At 48.3% G+C, this 23,904-nt stretch overlaps 2 protein-coding genes across 2 annotated transcripts in view; both read right to left on the reverse strand.

Annotated features, from left to right (window-relative positions):
- Nucleotides 1-16,169, reverse strand: part of LOC118523708 (multidrug and toxin extrusion protein 2) — a 53,612-nt gene extending 37,443 nt beyond the window's left edge. Inside the window, exons 1-7 of the mRNA XM_078067995.1 lie at nucleotides 16,064-16,169; nucleotides 9,816-9,884; nucleotides 6,628-6,776; nucleotides 5,792-5,834; nucleotides 4,969-5,013; nucleotides 3,721-3,818; nucleotides 1,894-1,991 (exon numbers count right to left, since the gene is read on the reverse strand). Of these exons, the coding sequence (XP_077924121.1) occupies nucleotides 1,894-1,991; nucleotides 3,721-3,818; nucleotides 4,969-5,013; nucleotides 5,792-5,834; nucleotides 6,628-6,776; nucleotides 9,816-9,884; nucleotides 16,064-16,150 (589 nt within the window). The 5' untranslated portion in view covers nucleotides 16,151-16,169. The remainder of the gene's footprint in view (nucleotides 1-1,893; nucleotides 1,992-3,720; nucleotides 3,819-4,968; nucleotides 5,014-5,791; nucleotides 5,835-6,627; nucleotides 6,777-9,815; nucleotides 9,885-16,063) is intronic.
- A 1,993-nt stretch (nucleotides 16,170-18,162) lies between these two features.
- Nucleotides 18,163-23,904, reverse strand: part of LOC118523718 (multidrug and toxin extrusion protein 1-like) — a 54,970-nt gene continuing 49,228 nt past the window's right edge. Inside the window, exons 14-16 of the mRNA XM_078066361.1 lie at nucleotides 21,883-21,977; nucleotides 21,092-21,161; nucleotides 18,163-19,114 (exon numbers count right to left, since the gene is read on the reverse strand). Coding sequence (XP_077922487.1) covers nucleotides 18,879-19,114; nucleotides 21,092-21,161; nucleotides 21,883-21,977 — 401 coding nt within the window. The 3' untranslated portion in view covers nucleotides 18,163-18,878. The remainder of the gene's footprint in view (nucleotides 19,115-21,091; nucleotides 21,162-21,882; nucleotides 21,978-23,904) is intronic.

A 23,904-nucleotide genomic window follows, 5' to 3' on the forward strand; every position in this document is an offset into this window, starting at 1 on the left:
GCAAATGAAACCCAAAGCTAGAAGAACATAAATACTGAAGATTAAAGCAGAGATAAATGAAATACAGAACAGAAAAATAACAGAAGAAACCAAAAATTGTTTCTTTGGGGAAAAAAAAACCAAAACAGATCAACGAAATTGACAACACTTTAGCTAAACTGACCAAGAGAAAAAGAGCGAAGACTCAAATAACTGAAATCCAATGTAACAGTGGGGACGTTACTACCAACTTCACATTAATAAAAAGGATTTTAAGAGAGTACTAGGAACAACTGTATGGAAACAAGTTAGATAACTAGATGACATGACAAAATTCAAAGAAACACGGGAATCACCTAAACTGACCCAAGAGAAATAGAAAATCTCAACAAATCTTTAAAAAGGGATTGAATAGGCCATGAAAATTTCCCAACAGAGAAAAGTCCATGACCTAGGGCTTCACTGGTGAATTAAAGCAAACATCTGAAGAACTGACACCAATCTTTCTCCACCGCATCCAAAAAAGAGAAGAGTAAGTAACACTACTGAACTCATGGCCTCGTTCTATGAGGCCAGCATCCCCTGCTACCAAGGCCAGATTAAGACAACCCAAGAAAAGAAAACCACAGAGCAATATCCCTTATGAATATGGATGTAAAAATCCTCAACAAAATACTGGCAAACTACACCCAGCAGCATATTCAAAGGATTGTACACTGTGACCAAATGGGATTTATCCCAGAAATGCAAGTAATGACTAACACCAATCAATGCGATACATCACATTAAAAAAACGAAGGGGGAAAAACAAATAGTGTTCATCTCAGTTAATGCAGAAAAAAAATCCAACAGCCTTTTACGAACAGAAACACTCAACAAACTAGGAATAGAGGAAATTTTCTCAACCTGATGAAGCGCTTCTATGAAAAATCCCACACGTATCATATCAATGCCTAAGACTGAAAACTTTCCCCCTGAAATCAGAAACAAGACGAAGATGCTTGCTTTTGCTACTTCTATTCAACATTGTGCTGGAAGTTCTATCAGACTGATGAATCAAGAAAAGAAATAAAAGGCACCAAAACTGGGAAGAAAGAAGTAAAACGATCTCTATCCACACATGGCATGATCCTGTATGTAGAAACACCCAAAGAATCTACAAGAAAGCCGCTAGGGCTAATGAATGACTCCAGCAAAGTTTCAAGGTACAAGATCAACAGAAAGTAGACTGGAATTACCGGGGGCTGGAGGGAGGGAAAACGGGGAGTTATTGCTTAACTGGTACAAGGTTTCTGTTTGGGGTGATAGAAATGTTTCTGAAATAGATGGTGGTGATGGTTACGCAACATCATGAATGTACTGAAGAGCACTTAAAATGGTTAAGACGGCAAGCTTTACATGAGATATACCTTAGCACAATTTTAAAGATTAGAAAACAAAACAAAAGAAACCCATTTTACTAAATTTACAAATGCATGTTAAACTATTTAAGGGAATTTAGCTAACCTGTAAGTGGTACTGATTGTTTAAGAGAGTTCAATCTGTTCACTTGAGTTGGTAAGACATTAATCCAACTTCACTTTAATATAGCAGGGTAAATTACAAAGAACAGTTAGGATTTTTGTATCCACAATTTTAATTCATTAAGTATCAATTCTTACAACCCAACAGCTGCCAACAGTTTTCTATGACCAAAAGCTGCCTTCATAGATATAAAATCTTTAAAAAATCTCATATTGACCTGTAATTTTTATTTTCACTACTTTAAATATTTTCTGTAATTTTTAAATTTTCCAAAAGATCTAAAAATAAAAAAAAAGAACAACTCTCTGTGGGGGGAAACAATTCCCCAAGCCAGAATTACATCCTTCTGAGTAATAAATAACAAAATGTAAGAAATCAAAGTCCTCGTACCTCCCCAAGTGTCGACGTGGATTTTTTTCCACCACACATACAGGAAAAGAAGAGCAGACAGGAGGAACTGGGAAGTGGTGTTTGCCCAGGCAGATCCTCTGAAGGAGAGAACGTGATCATTCCCTGTGAGTGTCTTCCGTCCAAGTACAAAGAAACAGGCTACCCCCGAAGAGCTTTGGCTTCATTAGAGAATCACAGTCTTTAGAAAAGCCTAGAACCCGTGGGCTATCTTTTAATGATACAGCACCCACTTATGATGGACTTGTTTTCTTTCCACCAACACTGAATTTTGTGGAAGAGCCAAATGTGACTATTCGTCAACCCAAAAAACGAAAGAACATAAACATCTGTCACCATTCTTTGTCCTCACAGCCTGAAATAACCCATCGGATAAATTCTTACACATAATTAGTTACATAAAGTATCAAAACACAGCTACTGTGTTTAAAATACTGGTCTAAGGTTCATAGTTGTTTTATTTCCCAGGATTATAATAAATTTGTTTGCTATTACAAGATAACCTTAGAGCATCTTCGACAGATGACATTTTACCCTACAAATAAAACGATGCACAGAGAGCCCGGGACTGCTTGCTGTCTATTTTTTCACTTTACTCTTCTGACCAATCCTTGAATTTTATCACTGATCAATCCATTCCCATGGGTTCTTCTCCTCTTACCCAACTACCCCCAAACTGTCCTTCATAAATCTGTTCAAGAAACTTTTTTTTTTTAAGATTTTTATTTATTTTGTTCAAGAAACTTTGAAGAGAGGGTCTGTAACGTGCACCTGAAGGGGAAACCCGGACCCCCTACTCAGGCGTTTATGTGGGTTGATGTCACCAGCTCGCAAACCTGCCTGCCGACTCTTACAGCCAAAGCCTCTTTCAGTTTCCTGGCATAAGGAAGATGTTACCAACATTTTTTCATTCATTATTCTTTTATTCCACCTCTCCACTATCCTTTACTTAATAGCTTTTATATATATGCTTCCTACTGCAACTAACAGTAAGAAATAAATTTCCTATCACTACCCGGTACCCACAATAATATGTGTACGCACAGGAGCACACACACACAGAAGCAAACGTCTCATGAAAATACCCCCATACCTTCTCATTTTCTATTCTATTCTATTTCATTTTAGTTTATTTCATTCATAATACACCTCATTTTTTAAAGTGTCCATCATGACCCACTAAACTAGTTTTTATTTATAAAGAACCACGCTGCCCTAAAGCATCTAAAAACTGCCAGGGCTCAGGGCTGGGTCTCCAAGCGCTGGTGGGACCACGTCCGCCACATGTGAGGGAGACTGGCTCTGGGCCAGTGCACCAGAAGGTTCGACCGAGGGATGGACCAACAGCATGGCGCCTCCGTGAGAGGTCCAATCTGACACTGCCTTCTACGGGGGACCCTCCTATTCTCAAGCTTCATAAAGATGGAACTGGCTCAGTTTCTTACAACTCAGAGAGAGCAGGAGAATCCCTACAGTCCTCTGCCGCCCTCCTGCCTTCGCTCGGGGCACCCATCTCCATCTGCACAGGCTCCTCGGGCTAACTCCACTCCGACATGCAGGTGTCAGCTCACACATCACTTCTTCCACAGCATTCTCCCTCATCTCCCCCAACTAAGCCTCTCACTCCTTCCAACAGCCTAGGCTGGCTGCCCCTCCCGGTGCCCTGAGCACCGGCCCCCGCCCTATCATATGGAGCATCTCTCAGTGCGCCCTCCGGGGCTGCCTCACTCCCCTGTATCCCAGCCCCTGGACTGTAGCCAGCATACAGCAGACACTCAGGATTTGGGGAATGAGAGGGTCACTACTTACACCACGCCGAGGTCCAGGGCATAGAGCAGGAGGGCATTCATGCCCACGTTGATCACGTTCGCTGCAATCCCAGTGATCACTTGCGGCATGATGATGCCCTAAAATCCCCAGACAAATAAGAAAACAAATAGCATTTTCAAGAGCTAATCAGTTAGGTGGTGTGAAATAACGGAAAACATACATATTGGTCTCTGCCCCCGCCCCGCCCCCGGTTCCCAGCACAGAGCTCCTAAATCCCTGGTAATTTCCCCAGTGATAAAAGCACTAGGGGAATCCTTTGTTCTAATACATGGTTTTCAACACGGGTTCTTGACATGGAGTTCCTAAATCCTTTGGAATGTCTTGGGTGACAAGGGTGCCTTTTGTTGTAATCAGGGGACTCTCAGTGGGCTCCTGGATGGGAACCTCCATAAAAATCCCAAAAGCACAGGGTTCGGAGAGCTTCCAGGTTGGTGAACATGAGGGCGTGCTGGGAAAATGGCACCCCTTTCCCACAGACCTCGCCGTCTGGGTGTTCGTCGGCATTCTTTGCCATATCCTTTGATAATAAACTGGTAAAACCCAACCAACCAGCAGTGTGTAAATGCTTCTGAATGACCCGCTGGGCCCCAGGTGATATCACAGAGAGAGAAGAGAAGGAAGGATCGCATGCACAGCAACTCGGTTCCTGGCATGCGGCGTCACGGGAAGACCATTTGGGAGACACTTCTTGGCCAAGTGACTTCTCCACAGGGCCGCAGTGGGGGTTCGTGAAATCATCTCATACAGAACACCCCCAGGCCGGGCCCCTAGCAGGCGTGCGGTGAAGGTTCCACCCAACCCCCCGGGCTTTACAGGGCCATAGCTCCTCGCTGCTTCTGGGTCTGTGGCCCACTCTACCCTGGTCCTCGGATAAACATTTTCTTTAGGATTCTCCATGTGTTTAAACAGAGCTGGCCACCATCAGAGTAGAGCGGCTTCTGTGGACAGAAGTCACATGAAGGCAAGCAGGTGGCTCACGGAAGAGGTAGGGGGTGGAGCGTGCGGACTACACATAACACCAGGGTGGGCGCAGGAATCTGACAGCTGGAGACGGGCGTCTCCTGAGCTGGACAAAATCCATCTACGAGATGTCACGTCTCCCCAACAAGGAGCTCTGGGTAGAATTCCAGGAAAAAAAATTGTGAATTGCTTTCATGGAAAACTCCCTAAGAATATTTATTATACATTTCCAGTACCATGAAGTAAAAATAGAAAACGAATCTGTACCTGACTTTGTAAGTACCTCGTCTGCAGCTGGAACAGGAATGCTGCCTGTAAGATGAAATAGAAAAACAACCTCTTGTTAATATGAAAGTATAATTCTAATTCCAACAGTTTCTGCCAGTTCTGTTTTTCAAGAAGGTATTTCTTCTTGATGAGACCTCAAATTTGGAGAACCAGAGCCACATCAACCAATGCTAGGATGCTAACTGTTTGGAATTTTCCAGAAAGGACTCCCCGACGAACAGACAAGTCGACTTCTAACTGGCTGAAGCAGGAACCGCTCACTCCTTTGACATCTGAATGGCTCCCAGGGTGCTAGCTGGGGGTACCTTCCCCAGATCCCAGGGGAGCCCCGGAAACACCCTGATTAATTTGCAATCGAAAGTAACCATGGCATAAGGAAGGAAAGTTCTTCTCATGATCAGTGTAAGCTGTGGGACCTCAAAGTGGTACAAGCTCTGAGAATCAGTAAGGGAGGGATGGCAGGTCCAAGACATACTTGTTGAATGTACACAGGAACAGCACTATGATAAAACAAAGGAGGGAGGCACACACATGACCACATTCATGAGCTGCTTCATACATTGCAACACAGGGCGCCTGGCTGGCTCAGTCGGTTGGGCGCCTACCTTCTGCTCAGGTCATGATCCCGGGGTCCTGGGATCGAGCCCCACATCGGGCTCCCTGCTCATCCGGGAGCCTGCTTCTCTCTCTGCCCCTCCCCCCGCTCTGCTCTCTCTCTCTCTCTCTCTCTCTCTCTCTCTCTCTCTAATAAATAAATAAATATATCTAAAAAAAAAAAAAAAAGAATACCCTTGACACTTACAGGAAGAGCCGGAATAAAAATCATCACATAAATCTGGGCTATCCTGAAATAAACAACAAACAGCCTTCAGTTAATATTCAAACAATTGCTGGTCCCATTTCTTCAAATTGAATCCATACAGTATTTTCTAAAAATTAAAACTAAAAATAATTTAGATGGGGAAATTTAGTAACACTCTCAAGAGACCTTTTCTACAACCCAAATTAACACTACACCAGGCCTGCTGAGGGTCTGCTTTCTAAAGGGAAGCCGGACTTCACATCTTTCAGCTCCTTCTTAGCAGAAAAGGTAGAATGAACACAGCAAAATGAACTGAAAGTTGGGCAAAATTTAGAAACGTTTTGAGTCAGGACTGTAGGTGTGTCTCACACTAAAGCCAGAGGAACGGTCTTCTAGGAAAGGAGAGATGCCTCCCTGGATCCCACGTACCCTGAAGACGATCCCAGAGAGCTTGCTGGAATTGTATGTTTAAAAAAACCCCAACTCTAAAAACAAAAGTGAAGGCAACTGTGTTCCTATTCTGCTCTGGGAGGAGAGAGATACTCTGTGCGTTTGCAAAACACCACAATGGAGGAACTCTGGGAAAGGTCGACTCGGGCCAAGGGTATTACGTTCTTGTCTTGTAGCTTTTCACTTTGGGCACGGCACCAGGTCACTGTGTCACCCCGTGTCAGGTGGACCCCACCAGCCCTCTATCCTGTGGTCTGCACATCACAGCTTCCATTTGCCACGGAGTTCGAGTCCAGGGAATCGGCTGAACATGTCCACATGGGTAAGAGGACCAGACAGTGACTTACTCTGAACCTGGGGTTCTGACATTAAGAGGTGCTGCTGACCTGGAGACTTCGGGGTCTTGTTTCAAGAGCAGGAGGATGCGCTCCGTGTTGATGAAGAGGGCCCAGCAAGGAAAGCAACACAGCACCAAGATGAGGATTCCTCTTTGAAGGATGATCCCCACGCGTCTTAGGTTCTTGCCGCCAAAGGACTTGAGAGAAGAAACGTAACAACGGTAAAGAATGCTAAGGTGTGCTGAGAGCCATGTGGGAGAGGTCCGGCGGGGCGGCCCGCGTGGCTGGGACCGGGGAGGGGCCCGGCAGCAGGCCCAGCGGCCTCCACAGTGCGACAGGGTCAGCGGGGAGGTCCCAGCAGGGAAACGACAGAACCTGCTGAAGTCTAAGAGGGACGAGGGTCCAGAAGCCAGAGGTGAGCAGCCACCAGGCAGCCAGAGTGCGGAGCAGAGAGCGGACCCGGGGAGGACAGGGCAGGCCCCAGACAGAAGCAGACCCGACCGAGGCTGAGGGGCCGCGTCCCCACAGTGGCCTTGGCCGAGTCTGGGCCTCGCGGAGCTTTTCTCACGCTCCCTTTCCTTCAAGTAACCCGAATGACCGTCTCTTTCCACACCCAAAAAGGGATCAACCTTAAAGCACAGTACAAGAGGCAATGGAAACAGGGCGCCTGGGTGGCTCAGTCAGTTAAGCACCTGCCTCCGGCTCAGGTCATGATCCCAGGGTCCTGGGATCGAGCCCCGCATCAGGCTCCCTGCAGGGAGCCTGCTTCTCCCTCTCCCACTCTCCCTGCTTGTGTTCCCTCTCACTGTGTCTCTCTGTCAAATAAATAAAATCTTTAAAAAAAAAAAAAGAGGCAATGGAAACAAATTAAATAAAAATCATGGCAAGATAAATGACATAGGATATTATGCAGATATTAAAGCGAGAGTGTGTACCTACTTCACTCCATGTGTTCTCCAAAACACATGGTTTAATGGGAGGAAAACGTAATAAAACCACATAGATTTTAGAATGGTGTTGGTGTGTAAGCGTACACAGATGGAAATATTTGGAGGACATTCACCGAGAAGTTAATAGAGTTAACGCAGAAGGGTTAAATTTTAGTGATTTTTTCCCCCATCTTTTTCAAATACTTTTCTAGGTAACCTGAAGTTTCTATATGTGCTTGACTTTTAACTACCTTCTTATTTTATTTTATTTTTTATTTTTTTTTTTACAATCTTTTTAAAAGGCTATTTAAAATCCAGGGAACAATGTACTATTATGGAATATATTTACTAATACAGAAAGATGTCCATTAGATGTTGCTAGGTGGGGCAATAAATTAAACATACAGTCTTTTTTGTTTTTTTTTTAAACCACATGAATAAAAATAACAGAAATGGTGCAAAAAGGTACAAAAAACTAGTTTAAAATAAAAATTCATATTCTGGGGCACCTGGGTGGCTCAGTCGTTAAGCGTCTGCCTTCGGCTCAGGTCATGATCCCAGGGTCCTGGGATCGAGCCCCGCATCGGGCTCCCTACTCCGTGGGAAGCCTGCTTCTCCCTCTCCCACTCCCCCTGCTTGTGTTCCCTCTCGCACTGCGTCTCTCTCTGTCAAATAAATAAATAAAATCTTTAAAAAAAAAAAGATTTTATAAAATAAATAATAAAAATAAAAATAACAATTCATATCCTATGCCATGCCGATCCAGAGCTAATTTTAGCCTAAATTACATTAAATCCTTTAGAGCCATGTTTAGCTTAGCCCATAAAAACTATCTTAGGACGGGGCGCCTGGGTGGCTCAGTTGGTTAAGCAACTGCCTTCGGCTCAGGTCATGATCCTGGAGTCCCGGGATCGAGTCCCGCATCGGACTCCCTGCTCAGTGGGGAGTCTGCTTCTCCCTCTGATCCTCCCCCTCTCATGCTCTCTGTCTCTCATTCTCTCTCTCAGATAAATAAATAAAAAATCTTTAAAAAAAAAAAAAAAAAAGAAAAAACTATCTTAGGACACCTTCATGCACAAACTGCCGGGGAGCTGAGTGCAACAGCTCAGAAGACACCACATACGCTGAGTGCTGCTCCTTCCTTGGGATATAACCCTGTCCTCACTCTCCCAGGCATTGGGGTTTGAAGACAGGACTCATCTGATACATCCACCCACCCATCTATCCATCATCCATCTATTCACTCATCCATCTACCACCCACCCACCCATCTATCCACCCATCCATCCCTCTACCCACCTACCCATCCATGCATCATCCATCTACCCAACCATCTATTTAACCATCCATCATCCATCTACCCAAGCACCCATCCACCATCCACCTAAACATCTATCCACCTGTCCATCCATCATCCATCTACCCAACCATCCACACAACCATCTATCTAACCATCCATCTGTCCCTCCACCCACCCACCTGGCCATCCATCATCCATCTATCCAACCAACCATCTGTCCACCCATCTACCCATCTCTGCTTGCTTCTCTGCTTTCCTCTCACTCATTCAACAAACTTCCAGGGTACCCACTACATAGCAAGCACAAGGCTGAACCACAGGGATCCAAAGACTGAATGGGAGAAAGCCTTTCTCCCCAAGCACCTCGGATCCTAGTAGGGAAACCACTATGGTTGTAAAGCGGGTGGGTGAGATGGAAGACGGAGCCAGGAGTGAAAGGCCTGGACCAGAATCTGACCTCTGATTATGCTAGCACACCAACCCAGAGTTCCCAATCCCATGACAGCCAATGAGGATGGAGAGAAAGGAGCAGATTCTCTGCTACACATGGAGATGGGAGATAAAGAAGGATTCTGATTTGAGCGGAGGGTGGTGTATTCTTGTGAGAGAAACAGTTCGGGTGGGAAAGCCTGACGAGTTTAGTTCTGGTCGAGCTGAGTTTGAGGTGTCTGGGACGTGACCGACATTCAAGCCTGGCCCTCGGGAGAGAGACATGGGGGTGGGAGAGGGAGCTGTGAGTCTTCAACATCGGGTGAGGGAGGACAGTTTTAGGGTGGGAGAGATCACAACGGGAGAGAAGAAGGAAAACCCAGCCCCACCTGAGCACACAGGCCCCGAAGACACAATTAGGAAAGCCGACCCTCCTTGTATCTGCAGCCGTCAGCAGCATGGTATTTGACAAAGAAGAGGCAACAAAAGCCACGGAGGGGAGAGTCCCCTACGTTGTGTCCCACAGGAAAGGGAACTGACCACAACAGGCGTGTGGGGGCGGGGGGTAGGGGCCTCACCTGAGACATGAGTGTGTCACAAGCCGAGGCCAAGCCAGTCCCCACGGAAATCCCAGTAACATTCACAACCTGCAAGGAACAAGAGAGTTGCAGCCAGGACCCCGGGGCCCGGCCGGGGCAGCCTCGAGGCCAGCAGGCCCCTCCACACCAAGGAGTGACGTAAGGCAGCTGATCTCGAAGGAGCACCCCGCGATCCCACGCTGAAGGCCTTCCACTGTCGACTGTAAACACAACTAAAGCCTCCGACTAACGGATCCCAATCACTTCGAGTCAACCAGCGTGGCTCACAACCTAATTTTTCTCAACCCAGCACCCGTTACAGCGTCTATGTGAAAAAGTTGTGACTGATACCTAACAGCAATGCCCCTGGGCTGCGACATGCATTTAATAATAACGACAACAAACCCGCACTGAGCGTATGCGACAAGAAGGCCCCGTCCCAGGCCCCTGCCATGTGAGGTGTCATGAGCACTACTCCCATCTCATGGGTCACTTGAACAAGTCACGGAAAGCTGCGTTCATTCAGCTGGTGGCCTGAGGCTGGGAAGTCTGGCCCCAGGCTTCAATCCTCTAGTGAGAAACGGGGACTCATTCTGTGTCACCCTCTTGCTTCGGCCTCACCCGGGGCCCCTGACCATTAAGGGCACAGACGGTAACCTGCAGGTAAGGGTCAGAGCCCAAGGTGCTGTTTTGCAATGACAGGGGTTGGGGAGAGCTGGAGGCCCTCGTTTTCATCCCCGGTCTCACATTTAGCAGGGAGGTCAACCCCCGCTGAGTTAGCTTCTTGGCTGACCAAGGTCACGGACTCTAGCCCCCCGGGAGTCGGTGACAGGCCACATGCAGAGTGAGTCCCCTGGGCCCTGGTCCAGGGAGCAGTAGGAGGAGCCCACACCCAAGACACCCTGTGCTCTGCCTGCCAGCCCAGGGCAGCGTCGGGGCTAAAGCTCCAAACACGCCTCCGCCTTCCAGGAAAAGAAAGGAAAGCACGGCTATTCCTCTTCCTCGATGGCTTCTAGTGTCTCCCCAGGTCAAGTCCGTTGTCAGAGCCTGCCTTGATTCCCGTCACGGGCTGCTAACCCTGAGCTCAGACATCATCCCTTCCCCCTAAAAACGACCGCCTGCATGCTCAGCCGGTCCTCCACTTCACCCAAGGCTACAAGAGACACTCCTCTGACTCAACATCAGGAAAGGCCATCCTTCCCCCGAAGAGATAGCTCAGTAACATCTGGGGCATGCTGGGAATTTCTGGAAACTACCAGGGCAGGGAGTCCGGAGGGCCATCTGTAGCTTCTCCCGTGCGAACCCCTCCCAGCTGAGTCTTTTTCTATCCATGTTTCTTTGACCCTATCCTACCGCTAATTATTTACCCTTCTGTCTTGAAGGTATTTTTATAAACCAACTCAAACTCTTCATGAAACACGGTTCTCGGGGCGGGGGGGGGGCACCTGGTGAGCTCAGTGGGTGGAGCATGTCACTCTTGGTCTCGGGATCGTGAGTTTGAGCCCCATGTCCGGGGGAGAGGTTACTTTAAAAAAATAAAAAAAAATTTTTTTTTTTTTAAAGTTCTTTTATTTAAGAAACAAACACTTTGGGGCGCCTGGGTGGCTCAGTCAGTTAAGCATCGGCCTTCAGCTCAGGTCATGATCCCGGGGTCCTGGAATCGAGTCCCACATCAGGCTCCCTGCTCAGCGAGGAGCCTGCTTCTCCCTTGCCCTTCCCCCTGCTCGTGTTCTCTTTCTCTCTCTCTCTCTCTCTCACAGATAAGTAAATAAAATCTTTTAAATTAAAAAATATATATATAAAAAAGAAACACTTTTGTAAGTCCTCTCAATCCAGGTACAGAATTTTTCACAAGGCAAAACACTCTTAAACGTATCTGGCTTTCATGAATAGTTTTCTTGATATTGGGCCTGCTGTTGTCTCAGCAATTAGTTCCAGTTTAACAGCTGGTTAAAAGCACAGTCTAACCGCCCACTGCCCAAGGAAGGACAGGCACAGACCCCCTGACCTCAGACCTTAGCTACAGAAATTCCTCTCTCTGGGATATACCAACCTTCCCACATTCCCTTTTCAGGCCTATTGACTGAATTTTAGGTTTCTAGTTCCTCTGTACCTATTAATCCTTTTCTTCAAATAGTAGGAACTCTTCTTATGCTCTTATCATCGGGTGACTTGGGACGGAAAAGCATAAAGGAACAGCACTGGGAAGATGATCAGGAGGTACCCAGGTGAGGCCCAGCTCACAGTGCCCCGGAGCTACGTACTTCTCTGAAATACCCGCTTGGGCCAGATCTATGCCAGGAACCAGGCTTGGCAAAACTTAACATGAGCTGGTAGATCAGCAGGAGGGCATAGAGAGACAGAGAATGTGGCAGAGCACCCGAAGGACAGGCCCTGCCTGGGGCTTCCCTTCCGGGAAAGCGTTCTGCAGATGCCCCTAAGCCGCGTCTAGAAGGATCCGCCCCAGCCTCACATGCAAGTCAAAGAATGCAGTGGGCACCCACAGGCAGGATGCCCCATGCCTGGATTTCACTGTCTGGTGACGGGACCAATGAAGGGGGTTAAGCCGGGGAGTGGCTTGATTTTTTTTTTTTTATGGCTGGGACTGGAGGAGGACGAGATGGGAATCAGGGCCGGGCAGGGGCGGCCCAGGGCTGGCAGGAAGGGTGAAGGCTGGGCCAGGATGGTGGTAGCAGGAAACAGAAGAAGAGGAGTCATTTTAAGAAAGGCGGGAAATGAAGTTAGCAGGGCTTGCTGGCCGATGGGGAGGTGGGGTGTAAAAACAGAGGGGAGTGTCTAGGTACTGTCGGGGAGGATGGCCACTAGGGCTTCACACATTTTCTGAGTGTGAGAGGATCCTGGCGTATTCAAGCCAATAGATCCCGAGGCGCTTAGACACGGGCAGGGGCACCTTGGTCAAGGAGGGAGACACAAATTTGAGAGGCACCAATGAACAGGAGGAGGAGGGGAAGAGACAGAGGTACGCCTGTCAGAGGGGCGCAGGAGAACCGAGGAGAACTAGCAGTGGAAGCAAAGAGGAGGCAGAGTCCCCAGGAGGCCAGGAGATGCTGAGGCCAGGTTAGGGAGAGGCCTCTAGAGAAGGGAGAACAGGGGTGTCACTCACAACATTAGTCAGGGTACGTTAAATAGAGTGGTAGAGAAATACAGGCCAGGCTGCAATGGGGACAAAAGGAAATGGAGACGTAAGACAGACTTTTGGCAAAGAGCATAAGTGGCTAGAGGCCAGACAGGGGGCTGGGCAGGGAGACAGGCAGCTGAAGATGGTTTTTACAGAAAAGGAGAGAGTTGCATATTATCAGAGTGCAGAGGGACCAATTAAAGAGAAGAAATGGAAGAGGAAGGATGGTTCTGGAACACAGGCAGAAGGCTGGTCTTGAAGAGGGGAGTAATGGAGATCCGGTGTTGAAGGGCAGGTGAGGGGAGGTCAGGCATGGACTGGCCCACCATCCCGGGAAGGAGAGAAGATGGCGGGGCCACGGCATGGGAAGACCCCACGAGGTCAAAGGGCAGGTAGGAGGTGTGGGGAAGTGACAGGATAAAAGGTTGCTAGTGGGAAAGTAAAGTTTAAAACATCTACCGTGGGTCCATGCTGAGGGACGAAAATGTGCAGTGTGTGAGTCCTGAAGTGGATTTGGGGGGTCCTGGAAGCCAGTGAGATGGAGGGAGGTGGGGCCCACACACCCAAAGAGATGAGCACGCAGTTTGATGAACACCGCCTTTTCCGGCCACTGGATAGCACTGACAGGGAGAAGTACAGGATGATACATCTGGAGGGAATGTCCAAACACAGGCACTGCAAAAAGACAGACTATCCAATAAAGGGTGTTGGGAAAACTGGACAGCCACAGCGCAAAGAATGGGACTGGGCCACATTCTTACACTATATACAAAAAAATAACTCAAAGTGGATTAAAGGCCTGAACACAAGACCTGAAGCGATTAAACTCCTAGAAGAAAACACAGGCAGTAAGCTCTTCGACATTGGTCTTGGCGATGATTCTTTGGATTTGACACCAAAAACAAAGGTAATCAGAAGCCAAAACAAGCAAGCGGGACTACACCAAACGCAAAAGCTTGCACCTGGTAAAGGAAACCACCAACAAAATGGAAAGCCAACCTACAGAATGGGAGAAAATATTTGCAAATCATGAATCTGATAAAGAGTTCATCTACAAATAGATGAAGAACTCATCCAACTCAAGAGCAAAAGAACCCCAAACAATCCGATTAGAAACTGGGCAGAGGATCTGAATAGAAATCTTTCCAAAGACAACACACAGATAGTCAACGGATACTAGAAAAGAGGCTCAACATCACTCATCCTCAGGGAAATGCAAATTAAAACCACAAGGAATTATCACCGCACACCTGTGAGGGTCTGTGACAGGAAATAACAAGTGTTGGAGAAGATGGGGAACCCTTGTGCGCTATTGGAGGGGATGCAAACTGTTGCAGCCACTTGGGAAAACAGTAGGAAAGCTCCTCAAAAACTTAAAAATAGAACTACCATATGATCCAACAATCCCACTCCTGGGTATTTAACCAAAGAAAACGAAAACACTAACTCAAAAAGATATCTGCACCCCCATGTTTGCTGCAGCATTATTCGTAAGCCAACATCTGGAAACAACCTAAGTGTCCACTGATGGATGCATGGATAAAGAAAAATGTGGTCCACACCCATGTGCACGTGCATGCGTACACATGCACAGTGGAATATCATTCAGCCATAAAAAAGAAGGAAATCTTGCCATTTGTAACAACATGGATGGACACTGAGGGCATTATGCTAAGTGAAATAAGCCGGTCAAAGGCAAATGCCATATAATCTCACGTGTGGAATCTAAACAAAGGAAAACTGAACTCATAGAGACAGAGAGCAGACTGGGTATTACCAGAGATTGGGGGGGGGCCTACAAAATATGTAAAATGTGGGGATGCAATGTACAGCATAGTGACCATAATTAATAATACTGTATTGCACATTTGAAAGTTACTAAGAGTAAATATTAGAAAGATTTCATCACATGTAAAAAAATCCGTGTAGAGTGACAGACGTTAACTAAATTTATTGTGGTGATTCTTTCACAATATATACAAATATCAAATTGTTACATTATATACCTGTATGTCAATTATATCTCATAAAAAAATTAATTAAAAGAAATTTTTAAGAAAGGACATGGGGAAAGAAAGGTTTGGAAGCTGTGATAGGAAAAGTTAGACCCCCAAATGTGGGCCCTGTAGAGAAACAGAGAGTAAGTGTCCCTTCAAGTTTCCAATAGTAACCCACTGTTACTATCTGTTCACAGCCAAAAGAATGACCAGGAGTACAAGGTGTCTCGGGCTACAATGGACCTATGTGGGGAGAGGGGTCAAGTTCATCGTCTCCAGGGGACACAGTAAACAGCCTGTATTTAAAGCTTCTCTGCTTTCTTGACTCTTTCTAGAGGCCCCATCTAAACTTTGAAAGGAACCAGAAATATTCCTTCACCTGAATTAGTTCACTCAATAACAGACCTGTAAATAAAATGTCTGATTCCACATACTGAAGCCATCCCAACCATAAAGCTGAAACGAGAAACTTCTGTGGTCCCGCCACAATCTTAGGGCATATAAGCACCTCCGGTGGGGACGGAGGGGACAACTTCTAAGACTGAGAGAGACCACCTTTGCCATCACCACCTTGGAAGTGTTTTTCACTTTCTCTGAAAGCCTGGATGAGACGCAAGAGGGAGGCACCTTTCCACCACATCACTAACCAAAACCCAGGGACAGAAGACTTCAAAGGAGGTGCAATTTCAATCCACGGCCCACAGGGAGACACGTTATTACGAGTGTGAAATACTGCGCCCATGATGAATTGTGTAATTCGGAGTCATGGCAGACAACCTACATCACCTCTAAGTTCTTTGGTTTGATTTTATAACGGGAAAAAAAAAAAAATGCGGTGCTGTTCGATTCACCAGCACAGTTTCTACCATTGCTACCAATTCCTTGCAATCCCGGGCCGCTAGGCCACGGCGGGATGGCTACAAAGACGGAAACTCCTCCTTAAGTAGCTGACCCAATCTTCCTTCAAATCTAAAGATAAGGCAAAGCAAGGTACCCCTGGGTCAAGGTCCGACTCTGCAAGGAAAGACAGCAGCCGTGTAATACAGTGCAAATTCCGAGGCTTTAGCACGGGGTCGACCCCAAAGAAAAGATGAAAGCAACGGAACACCTACCGACACCGCGAGCGTAACGGCGTCCAGCTCCACTTTGCCCAGATGCCCGCAGAAGATGGAACTGACGACGCTGATGAGGAAGATCATCAGCTGCGCCAGGAACTGCCGAGGGAAAAGGAAAGACAGCACGAGCTGACACCGACCCCGCCCGCCCGCCGGCCCGGGGGGGGGGGGGGGGGAGGCTCCGGGAGCGCCGGGGCCGGGCCGCCGTCGGGGCGGGGGGGGGGCGCACTCACCACGGGGCCCGCGAGCGCCACCAGCGCGGCCGCCTCGCGTCGCACGTCGGGCGGCAGCGCGCCCCGCAGGCCTCGCAGGCAGCCGCGCCAGCCCGGGGCGTCGGGCCGCTGGGCGCTGTCCGGGGGGGCGGCGGCGGCGGCGGCGGCGGCGGCGGCGGCAGTGGGGGGCTCCATGCTGGCGCGGGCACTGGCGCGCGGGAGGCAGCGGTGGGCTGGGGGCGGCCCCGCCCCACCCCGCCCCGCCCCGCCCAGCGCGCCCGCGGACCTCCCCACCTGCAGACGCAGCTGGGGGGTGGGGATGGGGATGGGGCGGGGGAGGTGGGCGGGCCGCGCCACCCGGGGCGCCCCCGCCAACCGTCGCGGTGCGCAGATCCCCGGGGGCTGGGGGCGGGGCGCGAAGACCCTGAGGGGTCGGACGCGATCTGGGGGCGTGGGAGGCCGCGTGGGGGGCGCTCTGCGAGGACAAAGGAGACTGTAGGCCGTTAGAGTGAAAGATGCTGGGGGGGGTTCGGAGAGGGCGAATTCGTAATTCCCCGCTCCGCACCTCCAGAGCGCTTTGCTGCCCTTTCGGGTGACCTCTCCTTCTGCCTCGGGTTACGGGTGTGTTAAAAGTATTCCCCCGGGGATGCGCTCCTCGCAGGCAGTTTGGGATCGGGAGATAAGCCTCCCCATCCCCCATCCCCGGGGCTCCTACCTGACGAAGAGGGGCAGATACTGTGAGAAGTCTCTAGAAGGCTAGGGAGTATCTGTCGGAGACCGGAGGAGGAGGGTGTGTACGAACTTCCTAACAAAGAACTGAGAGAGGAGACGTTGCTGGGGCCCAACCTTAAGGGCAGGCCTTTATCTTCGCCCCTGCAAAATGGTCCTCCAAGAAGCAAGCATTTGAGGGTGGAGATGCCTGAAGGTGGCCCTGGGTGCTTTTTACTCGTGGTAGCAAACTTTTTTTGATCTGGTCCATTATCTGTTCTTTCAAGGTAAAGGCCAGGCCTAGCTCTTTGTATCCATCTAAGCACCCAGTGTACTTAATACTGAGGCTTGCTGCGGGGAAGGCTGAGTCCAAGTAGGACTTGGTTACTGCTTAATCCAAGGCCACTATTTAAGTCTTGTGCTCTGACCCCGGAGACGAATTAGCAATGGTAGTTTGGACTTTCACAGCTCCAAAGACTTCCCCAACTATTCTCCAAGGGAGGGGGGCGGGGAGGAGGGAGCATTCATGGAAACCCCATCCTTTTGAGACACAACTACACAAAACCTCCTGGATATACCATGTTTGCCACCCAAAGTTGGGGTGCCTTTTTGGTGCATTTTTTTTTCCTTTTTAAAGATTTTATTTGACAAAGAGCACAAGCAGGGTAGTGGCAAGCAGAGGCAGAGAGAGAAGCAGGCTCCCTGCTCAGCAGGGAACCGATGTGGGGCTCCATGTGGATGTGGGGCTCCATCCCAAGACCCTGGGATCATGACCTGAGCCAAAGGCAGACGCTTAACCAACTGAGCCACCCTGGTGCCCCGCTGGGGTGCCTTCTTAAAGACAAAGACAGGACCCCCGCCCCTAGCCTCCCCTCTCCTGGACCCCTCTTTTCATTTCTTCTGCCTTCCAACTTTACAATCCCCCCTTCTATCAACACAGGAAAGGGTCTGACTTCTTCCTTTGCCTGGATTAGCTCTTCAAACCCTTTATTCCGCTCTGTGTGAGGCCTACCACTCTAGAAAAATGAAGTGCTGGTTCTCAGTGAGGCCCACAGCTTCCTCTTTGTCTCTGCCAATCCATGTCAGCCCAAACAGATTTTAAAACAGGTCCTTGGGCGCCTGGGTGGCTCAGTTGGTTAAGCGACTGCCTTCGGCTCAGGTCATGATCCTGGAGTCCCGGGATCGAGTCCCACATCGGGCTCCCAGCTCGGCGGCGAGCCTGCTTCTCCCTCTGACTTTCTCCCCTCTCATGCTGTTTCTCTCTCTCTCGCTCTCTAATAACATAAATAAATAAAATCTTTAAAAAATAAAAAAATAAAAAAATAAAAAAAATAAAACAGGTCCTTAACAGGAAGCTTGCTCATCAATGCCACCTGACTCCTTTCTGCTTAATCTAGGTCTTCTCCCCGTTTGGTTTCCTCAAGCGACACCATTGCCCATAGCGCCTGAGATGTGGATCCCAACTGAGTATTAACGAATGCCATTCGCCCGTTGAATAATCACTGAAGGCACAAGGGAAGATATATTGCAAAATACATTTTAAATAACTCAAACAGTAGGAAACCTTAAGCACTCCGTACAGGGGTTTTAACTAAAGAAACAGTAAGAACTATCAAAGTTATGAGATGAATGCAGTCAGTACACAGTGGTCCTTGGTTGAGACAATGGTGCATGAACTGAATGATCATCACTCTAAACTTTCACGCTGTCTTGGACAAGAACATAGTTTGTACCTTAGTTCCTTTTCTTCATTAGAAAACGTTAACTTTGCACTCTCAATTCTTGAAACCCATGGGCACAGTTGAAACTAACCTGAGAACAAATTCCCACCATTGGGCCTATGAATTTTTCTAAGTATCACTTGACCTGACTCTCCCTCTCTCTTTTGCCTATCACTCAACTCTGACATATACTCTCACTAAAATCCCTACGAGCAAGACGGAAATGACCCCCAGGAGCAGAAGCCCACGCCGCACCACCAACTGTGTCCCAGTCAACATAGTCTCGTCCCTTGGATCGGCCTCAAGACGTTCTTCTTGGCTCATCTGCTGGTCCAACTGAGTCTCAGCTCTTCTTCCAACAACTCGCATTAAAATTCCTCCACGGTTCTCAGGGCCCACTGAAGCGACTGAAGGGAAAAAGGAACTTAGTTAGCAGTGTAAAAGGATATTTTTTTCATTTGTATAAAAGATGCCATATATATGTGTTCCTAGCCGGGGGAAAGTTTATTCAGAAAGTAGTTGCTACCTTGGATAAATAAAAGAAATTCCATCTCAGAGGACCTCTCTGTTTGTTCACTCACAAACTCTGACTGAATCCTATTGTTATCGGCTTGGGTCTTCTAGGGAGCTCTGCCCCACCACAAGAGCTAGAGGAATATGGGGGCTCTCGAAGTTAAGGTTCATAGGGGAAGTTTTCAGGGGGCCAACACTCATCTAATTAGCAGTCCAGAAGGACAACAAGGCCAACGGAGGAGAAGAATAACCAAAGAAATAATTCAAGGCCATCCCCAGAACTGAAGAGAGATGAGAATCTTCGCGTAGAAGGCCTACTGAGCATCCAGCAGGATAGTGACTCAGATGGACATCCAGTCTTCCCACACCTCCCGAAGGAAAAAATAAAGGCAGTTAACCTAACAGAACAAGAAGATGATGGGCATCGGACTTCTTCGTAAAGCATAGTGGATATTAGGAATGTGACGATGCCCTCGCAGCTGTGAGAGAAAACAATTTCCAATAGAATAACACCAGCTCTCACTCACAAAATGCTTTCTCCTCAACGGGGGAGTCAGCTTCTCCCTCTCCCTTGGCCCCTCTCTCTCAAATAAATAATCTTTTTAAAAAAATGCTTTTTCCACATCGGGCATCGTTCTCAGCACTTAACATGTACGAAGCTCACTTGCCTCTCACGACAGTAGTATGAGGTACTATGACGTATTATTACCCTGCTTTTATAAATGGTACATGGTAGAAAATTTGGACCAATCATCCTCTGAAGATAATTATGAAAGCTGGACAAAATAAAAGTATCATCTTGAAAGTGTCAAGAGTGCTACCAAGGCAACAAAAAGTCACCAGGGCAAGATCTAGGGGAAGCTGGAGACCCAGAGTTGGGAGCCAGCCTTTGGGGCCGCTCTGGACCTGAGAATTCTCCATCTGGACTGAGCAAAGCTTTGGGGAGTTCAGTCCCTACCGAGGAAAACCCCTCTGTACTTCAGGCTGAAACTCAAAGGCTGTGTCCAAGAATTAAGGACGAACCAGAAGTCAACCAGCCCTCACCCCTGTTGCCTCCCAAGTCAGCTGGGTGGTCCAGGAAACTCAGTTGTTGAAATTGCCCTACACAGCTAGTAACCCTAAGAGTTTGACGCAAGCAAAGGAAAATCCTCTCTGAAGACCGGTATCATCGCTGGCTTCCAATTACTTCTACAGACAATGTTCAAATACAAGATCGGGAACACAATCAAAGATAACCAGGCACACAGGGGACCAGACAAGGTAAATGAGAACTATGGGAATGGCAGAATGGGGGCCAGCTGTCATTCAGCCAGCCCGTGAGCTCAAAGGGGTTCGGTTAGAAAGAAGCAAGGAACAGAGTGTGAGTCCATGACTCACTGCCCGAGGAACTGGGAATCGGCGGGGGCGGGGGGGGGTTACTAATTGGACAGAAGGAAAACAATACCCACAGTTGCATGCTGCCCCCCAGAAGCAACAGTTAAAAACAATAATCTGTTTAAAGCCCACCTGTGTGTTGGCCTGGGGGATGGGGAAACCCCACGAACACAAACATGTCAGTCTCTCCAAGATAAGGTCACAGCACAGGATCACCAAGCATTAGAAATGCCTGTGAAATGCTTCTATGAGTAAGCCAAGGAATGGATGACCTGCAACCTCTAATCATCTATAGTAGTGTATTAATATCTGGAATGCAAGCAAACTACCAAGTCTGTTTACCTCAGGTTTGTGTGACTTTATCATTTGTTTCTGAAACTTTATTGCCCGAGTTCAGTGGGAGCTCATGGCAGCAAATCTGGTTGTGTCCCACCGATGGCCCCTTCAGGACCCCCCGGGAGAGGCCTGTTCCAAGAGCTGAGGCAGTTACTCCCTACCTGGGTCCTGACAGGCAGCAGAAGTCCCATCCTGGGCCACAAGGAATCTCAAATTGGCATGGATCTGAGCCTAGAAGATGAAACTCGAAGTAAATCCACAAGGCTTTATTTAGTGTTAATAGAACATAGTGTTAATAGAACATTTGACTTGACTACCCAGTGTAGGAAAAACCAAGGCATTTTCTTTAGCTGACATGTGGTTGGAGCTTCTCTAGTCTGTAAGTATGGAATTGTCTTTCCGAATGATTGACACGGCATCCGTGGGTGGGGGAAAGATGGATGGAAAAAGCACATGAGGGGGAATGCGGGGCCCAAGATCATAGAATCCCTTCCTTGCCCTTCCCTTTACCTCTTTTATCTACCATCTATTTTCAGACCCACACTGACCCTAGCAAGTTGGAGAGACAGATGGACGCAGGTATCTTCATGAAATATTTGGGGATCATAAAAAAGTGTCAGGATAAATTCGCTGGCATTCCCACCTATCTCTCCTGTTCCAAATCTTGTCCTAAAATTGGCTTTTCAGGCGTAAGGGTGGTAGCTTAGTATGAGACGCAAGGAAGAAAGGAACCCCTATTTTTTTATTCAATGCATAAAACAAAGGGGAATGGATTAAAATCCAGGGTCATCTGGCCCTTGGCGTCTGAATTAAATGCAGCTAAAACAACAAAGACAAAGTAGGATTGGCGATAAAAGGGGAAAGACCCTTCCAAAATGAGAGAGCGAGCCTGAGCTGATTGTTTGTTTTCTAGGACAGGAATTTTTACCCGGCCAGCAATGAGCATAGTTACCTCCTCACAGGCTTTTTTCCAATTTAGCCGAGCAATAAAGCCGAGAAAACACAGAGACTGCGTGATCGCACAGATGATGATCCCTGACCACAGACCTAGAAGTGGAAATATTTAAGAGGTTAATTCCGTGGGAAACCGGCTGCCCCTGGGGAATAAGCTGGTCCCATGTCACTTCTGAGAATCTGCTCTCATGGCCTGGTGTGGAGCCCACAGTGAGCCAGAGACCTCGCACGTGCTCTCTCCTCTGGTTTCCAGAAGGTTCTGGGAGGCCCAGGGCAAGTCCCTGCCCAGCGTTCTGGATCTCAGACCTGACGTTCAGAGGCTATTTTTGGCCTGTGGGAGCCTAACAATTAAGAGAAGTGCCAGTTATAAGGAAATGAAGTTCCCAGGACAAACTATTTCTAACTTCTAAGAGTTCTGTACTTCCGAACTGCTATGTTCTATTTTCCTAGACTGACATGTTCAAAATGCAGAGGTCAGCAGCCTTGTATGTTCCCTCCCTTGGCGCTTCCTGCAGGCCCTTACGGGCTTTGGGCACAGACTTCCAGAGCTCCCAGGACACGGTCATCCGCAGAGAGAGATGACCACACAAAAGGAGAGGCTGAGTGGGAATGGAAGACGGGAAGGGCCTTGTGGATCCCAAGGTACCATCACACTCTACCTAGTAAACCCACACAAGACACAGAGGGACGCCCCAAGCCAGGAGGGTTTCTTTGGTCAATGGTGAGGAACTGAATATTCAAACGGGCAATCGTCAGACCGTAGGTAAAAACAGAACTCTGATCCACAGCCTACAGCAACCCGTCCAGAAAACCAACCCCTGATCTACAATAAAAAACCCACGAAGCCAGCCGGGGACACATCAGACTCCAGGGACAATCCAGGGAACTAAATCATAACTTCTGCAATAACTGACCCAAAATAGCCACGACTTGATTAGTAATTGACACCTTCCCTAATTTTTGTCCCTGCTTCCAACTTAGGACCAACCAGAGAGAAGCAAACGTGCACCCCTGACCAATCCCACCGGACGCCTCAGTTCTACCCAGCTCGCCTCCAGCTTTCCCAGGCCATCGGGTCCACCTGAGCCCTCCCCTTTGTCCCACGGCAAAGCTCTCCCACCCCTCTGCCTGCCTCTGGGTCTCTGCCAAAATCCAAGTGCTGGTGGCTGACTCGCTTGCCGCAAGCTCAGAATGAATGGCCTTTGCTTTTTGCATCGAGCTGGTCTTTACTTCCACAACCCATCATGGAGGCCCCCCAAGACCTGGCCCACGCTACCAAACATGGACCCCAGCATCCAACCAGATGTGGAACCCACAGAGGCTCCTTGTGCCTTTCTGCTCGTGGTGTGTGCAGTCCAAGAGGACGTGGTAAATTGGGGCCAGGTCCACACCCCAATCTCTTTACAGTGAGCTCCTTGGCCATTTCCTCTTTGGTTTGGTACCTGGATACCATTGGTTCCCATTTGTTTGGTGTCCTTGGTGGTGTCAGGTCATTCTTTTTCATCCTTTTTGCTGTGTCTTGTGCTATTTTTTTGCGGTGCTGGGTTAAGTGTTGTCACAGGCCAAGACTAGAGTCCAGGACACAGCCCGTCACGTGCGCCGATCTCCTAGACCCATGAGTTTGTGGTTCTCACCCAACAGGCATCCATTTGGACCAACTCTGCTGCGGGCTACCAGGAAAACCAGAGGAGGTTCTCCTGTTACAGTTTCGGGTCCTGAGACCTTGGCCTTGATCCAGAGAGCACTCTTTTTGGTCTTCCGCCCGCCCGTGCTACCTGTCGTTTGGGAGTCAGAGAAGGTGCTGATATGTCAACAATAGCCACCCTTTTGTCTCCTTAGGTCCGTGAGAAAATTAAAACTGAAATCGGAGCCCTCATATGAAAACAGAACCTGATATGAAAAATTGCCCTTGCGCTGAACGACAACACCTGGCAGAATACTTGGAAAGGACTTTGGGACAAAAATGAGACAAGACCCAAAGTAAACGTGGGGCCCTGCGGAGAGACAGCTGGGGGGCCCA

The sequence above is a fragment of the Halichoerus grypus genome, chromosome 2 (assembly GCF_964656455.1).
Source record: "Halichoerus grypus chromosome 2, mHalGry1.hap1.1, whole genome shotgun sequence".
NCBI classification, from domain to species: Eukaryota; Metazoa; Chordata; class Mammalia; order Carnivora; family Phocidae; genus Halichoerus; species Halichoerus grypus.